This window comes from Mixophyes fleayi, chromosome 6 (genome assembly GCF_038048845.1).
Source record: "Mixophyes fleayi isolate aMixFle1 chromosome 6, aMixFle1.hap1, whole genome shotgun sequence".
NCBI lineage: Eukaryota > Metazoa > Chordata > Amphibia > Anura > Limnodynastidae > Mixophyes > Mixophyes fleayi.
Window position 1 is genome coordinate 13,560,884 of NC_134407.1, and position 4,832 is coordinate 13,565,715.

Consider the following 4,832-nt stretch of genomic DNA (forward strand, 5'->3'; position numbering starts at 1 on the left):
TGCAGCATAGATGGAGCGATTTGGTGAAGGCAGCCTGGACTCCTGGCAAAATATCCGAAAGCGTGAATTAGCAAGCAATTTGTTTTTAAATACTATTTTGTATCAAATCTGTCTATTAGGTCATTATTTTACATTCTACAAAAGTGTAGAATTGATGAATTTGCACAATGTGTTGTTTCGATAGGAGTTATTCAATCCACCATCCCACAAACAAGAAAGGTACCACATTTACTTTCATTGGTGTGTACAACTTTCTGACCTAAACCTCTAAGCACCCTACCATGTGAAGAGTGTATTCAAATAGGCCTTTATATATTGTGCTTCCATCTAACAACTTAAAAGATTAATGCCTATGACATAAGTGTGCCTTAGAGCTTTATAGCTATTGTTAATTAAGGCAACAAATCTAAAATAAATTACTTGTAGAGGGTTTTTACAGGACTGGAAAGAGAGTCCAGGGAAGGCGAGGAAGCACAGGGCCAAGAAGAGGAGGATTGTCCCTCTGAGGCTTCATAAGAGGAAGCGGGGCCATTTAAGAGCTGTAGAGGATGAGACGGCCAGTGGCATAACTACCATTGGTGCAGTAGGTGCGGTGCACCGGGGGCCCATGGAGATAATGGGGCCAGCTGCGCAGGGAACTAGCGAGCTGTGGGTCCCGGTTCTTTCCTCCCCTCTACCCTGCACCGGAGCCCACAGCGGCTCCGGTGCAGGGTAGAGTGGATGTCGCAATGGATGTCGGGCGGGCGTGATGACGTCACGCCCGACATGCACTGCGAGCGTGACGGAGGAGGAGACCAGGGAGGGAGCCGGATCGCCAGCTGACAGCACGGTAAGTATTTTCTTCTTTTCCTTTTCCAGGTTTTTTTTTTTTTTGGCTTCCTCCGACGGGCCCCCCTGGGCTGCAGGGCCCCCGGGCACCTGCCCATTGTGCCCTATGGGATAGACGGCCCTGGATGAATGTGCGTTAGCTCAAGCTTGGCATGTCAATACTATACATGCCCTACGTACGTCTGCCCCTTCCCTCCCCCACTGTGCCCTTCAAGTTGTAGGCAGACGGAAGTATCATTTGTGTTTAGACATGAATTGGATGCAATTGCGCTCACTGGCATAAAGCTCATTTCCGCAGAGAAATTTCACGCAATACATGGCACGCAACGGGACTTACGTACGAAGACGAATCAGGCCCAAAGTAGTTTATTTATAGAGCCTACTCAGACCTTTAAATTCTTTTAAACATTTTAAAGTATTATTAAAGGTCCAAGTGCACCCCATAAATAGCTTACTTTGTCTTTCTTTCTACTGTATAAAAAAAAAGGGTGAAGAGTAGCACCTCCAAGGCACTGCCAGAGGGCGTTTCCAGGGCCTGCACAAAGAGATATTTAAAATACAGACATGACCACAGCTTTGTATCACTTGCCACAATAACAATGTTATATCTGATACATGCTATCACGAACGCCCAGCCTGTCCCAGATACAGCAATCTGAACAGCTGGCCGTGACTGGCGTCACCTTAGTCACATAGCAATGAATACACCTTTTCTGTCACCACAAAGGATTTATTATGGCACACTGCAAAAACCTTAATTCATGCACTTATCATCTCCCGCATTGACTATTGCAATTCCCTCCTTACTGGTCTTCCCCAAAACAGACTCAAACTCCTACAATCTATTTTGCACGCTGCGGCAAGATTGATTTTCCTTGCAAATCATTATTCCTCTGTTGAATCACTCTGTATGTCTCTACACTGGTTGCCTGTTTTCTACCGAATCCAATATAAAATACTCTTACTAACCTACAAGGTCATCAACAAAGCTGCACCAACATACGTCTCATCTCTTGTCTCAAAATATCTCCCAACTCGGCAACTCCGTTCTGCACAAGATCTGCGTCTCTCATCCACGCTCATTACATCCTCCCATTCTCGATTATGGGACTTTTTCCGGACTGCACCCACTCTATGGAATTCTCTCCCTCGCACAATAAGACTCTCGTCTGGTCTACAAACTTTCAAGCATTCTCTGAAAACCAACCTCTTCAGACAACCTTATAATAATACTCAACCACCCTGTTAACATCACTACCTTACCCTATTACCACCCGTTACACAATTTCACACAAGACAACTACCCCCTGACCAACTTGTTGTAACAGGATCATTTAGCTTATGAGTCACTTTTACCTTTCCAGTCTGGCTGGGCCAAAATGCAAAATTTAGACTTAACCTCATGGGCTAGATTTACTAAGCTGCGGGTTTGCAAAAGTGGGGATGTTGCCTATAGCAACCAATCAGATTCTAGCTGTCATTTTGTAGAAAGCACTAAATAAATGAAAGCTAGAATCTGATTGGTTGCTATAGGCAACATCTCCATTTTTGCAAAGCCGCAGCTTAGTAAATCTAGCCCCATGTGTCAAACTCCCATTGACCCATAGATTGTAAGCTTGCGAGCAGGGCCTTCTCACCTCTTTGTCTGTTTTACCCAGTTTGTTTATTAGTTTACTATGTTTGTCCCCAATTGTAAAGCATTACGGAATATATTGGCGCTATATAAATAAATGATGATGATGATGATGATATGGTGTTCTTGCGTTCACCAGTACCACTTATAAATGTTTCACACTTAAATCATATACATATGTAGCATGAGCCTCCCTGTGCTTCGCAAGCTCCCAAAGAATCATAGAGAACAAACTAGATTAAATTTATTTAATCTGAAAAATGTTTCCAAGGCTTATTTACAAAAATTAATAACAAGGAATACAATATGTTGCACAAATAAGTTTCAGAAAATAAAATAGGAAATAAAACCAGAGTCACTACTTACTTAGATAAGACTTGGTGTGTGTGAGGGAACACAATTGAAAAATATGAGACGTTTCAGTCTTGATAGACCCCCTCATGAAAATGCACACATTATTGTCTAAGGCAGAATATTTTAAACCTTGTCCACATAGCTATAACCCCCCACCTTTGGAGTTTAGCTGTCAATAAGGACAAATTGATCTCCCAAATGTCACAGGGCTTTCAAAGTGAGCTAGGGATGTCCTGAGATCTGGAATGTTCACAGGAACTGAGTTCTCACCTCTGCTCGTTCAGCTTGGCTGGTCAGGTCCACATCCTCTGAATCCCAAAAAAACTCCTCAGAGATGCTTATCTATGTCTTTCTGTCTATATTCAAAAGATTATTGACACTTGCATAGGTTCAAACTCATGTCATTTAGCAAAGCACACATTGAGATTACTTTACAAGGTTACATAAAATATTCACATTGTCATACATGAATTCAACAGAAAATAACAATCAGTCATTAGATATACTATATCATCGTCACACATGCTATCCTTTTATTGTCTTCTGTTTCCTTGTTCTTATCTCATTTGGATTTTCTTTTTGATTTGAACTCTTATTGGTGATTGTAAATGACAACTGTTTCTTCAATGTTCTTATCCTGTAAATGTTTGAACGCTTTGGAAACATACAGCAGCGCATAGACCTTATGGAGGACACCATTTTATTTTAAGGGAAAAAAAGTATTTAATTTTTAATGATAAAAAAAATAATACAACATTAATAAAAGTAATTTACAAATATTGTACAAAAATAAATACAACATATTTGATCACAACTGCCTGTACAAATATTAGTGTTCAGAAGTAAGTGCATTTTTTATATAAAGTGTTATTAAGCTGTTACTGTAGTTCTCCTTGAGAAGTAGCATACAAACACATAGCGTAAGTTAATGAGGGTTACAACAATAGATGCAGCGGGCAGCACGGTGGCTTAGTGGTTACCACTTCTGCCTCACAGCACTGGGGTCATGAGTTTGATTTCCGACCATGGCCTTATCTGTGTGGAATTTGTATGTTCTCCCCGTGTTTGCGTGGGTTTCCTCTGGGTGCTCCGGTTTCCTCCCACACTCCAAAAACATACTGGTAGGTTAATTGGCTGCTATTAAATTGCCCTTAGTCTCTCTCGGTCTGTGTGTGTATGTTATGGGATTTAGAGTGTAAGCTCCAATGGAGCAGGGACTGATGTGAGTGAGTTCTCTGTACAGCGCTGCGGAATTAGTGGCGCTATATATATATAAATAGATGATGATGATGATAGATGGTGGTGTTTCAACACAGTGCAGACATTAAAGCATTCTCATAAGATAAGTGTCCGTGCTTTAAAACATTCACAAGTGTGCACGTACAGTGTAAATCCCAGTGTTCAAGTAAAAGGGTTTATATAGTGCAACTGATAAGAGACAACAGTGCATAATTGGTAATGAGGCTAATTGATGCTATACACATATCTACGTTATGGCTGAAGTGTAAATACTCCTGGCTGAATCTTTTCATTGTTCTCTATATATGGACGGAATTTTGCTATATTTGAACTTGACGTAAATGTGGCGATTCTACTGCCATTGCAGAGCGGACCGCATCACGAGATGTGCTCAGCGCTTCATATGGGCAAATATACGGCACTTTTGCATACACTTTTTTTTAAACAGAAATTATGTAAATTTTGATGTCAACTCTGCATCAGAACCATTATAAATAACGTACTGATATGGGGAAGACACGAGTGATGTATCTGAAGGGGTACTGGATCCCGGTGGGCTAATCTTTTATTTGAACATGCCTAGTACCTGGGGATATGGGGGACATAAACGGGTAAAAGTATCCTGAGCACAATGCGTTATCTGTGTGAAATGAGTAACTCCTTGTTTCGTAACAATTAGAGATTGTCACTCTCATGTAGCTCATTGATCCCTGTGGAGAGCGCTGCACATGATCAATCTTTATCCTGCTCTCCAAACCTCAGGATTTTGCATGTTAAT

General features: G+C 41.2%; 1 protein-coding gene across 1 annotated transcript in view; it reads right to left on the minus strand.

The window, feature by feature from the left end:
• Positions 1 to 2,730: 2,730 nt before the first annotated feature.
• Positions 2,731 to 4,832, minus strand: part of LOC142160847 (C-type lectin domain family 2 member B-like) — a 22,175-nt gene continuing 20,073 nt past the window's right edge. Inside the window, exon 6 of the mRNA XM_075215876.1 lies at positions 2,731 to 4,832. This exon is cut by the window's right edge and continues 130 nt beyond it. Within this exon, the coding sequence (XP_075071977.1) occupies positions 4,794 to 4,832 (39 nt within the window). The 3' untranslated portion in view covers positions 2,731 to 4,793.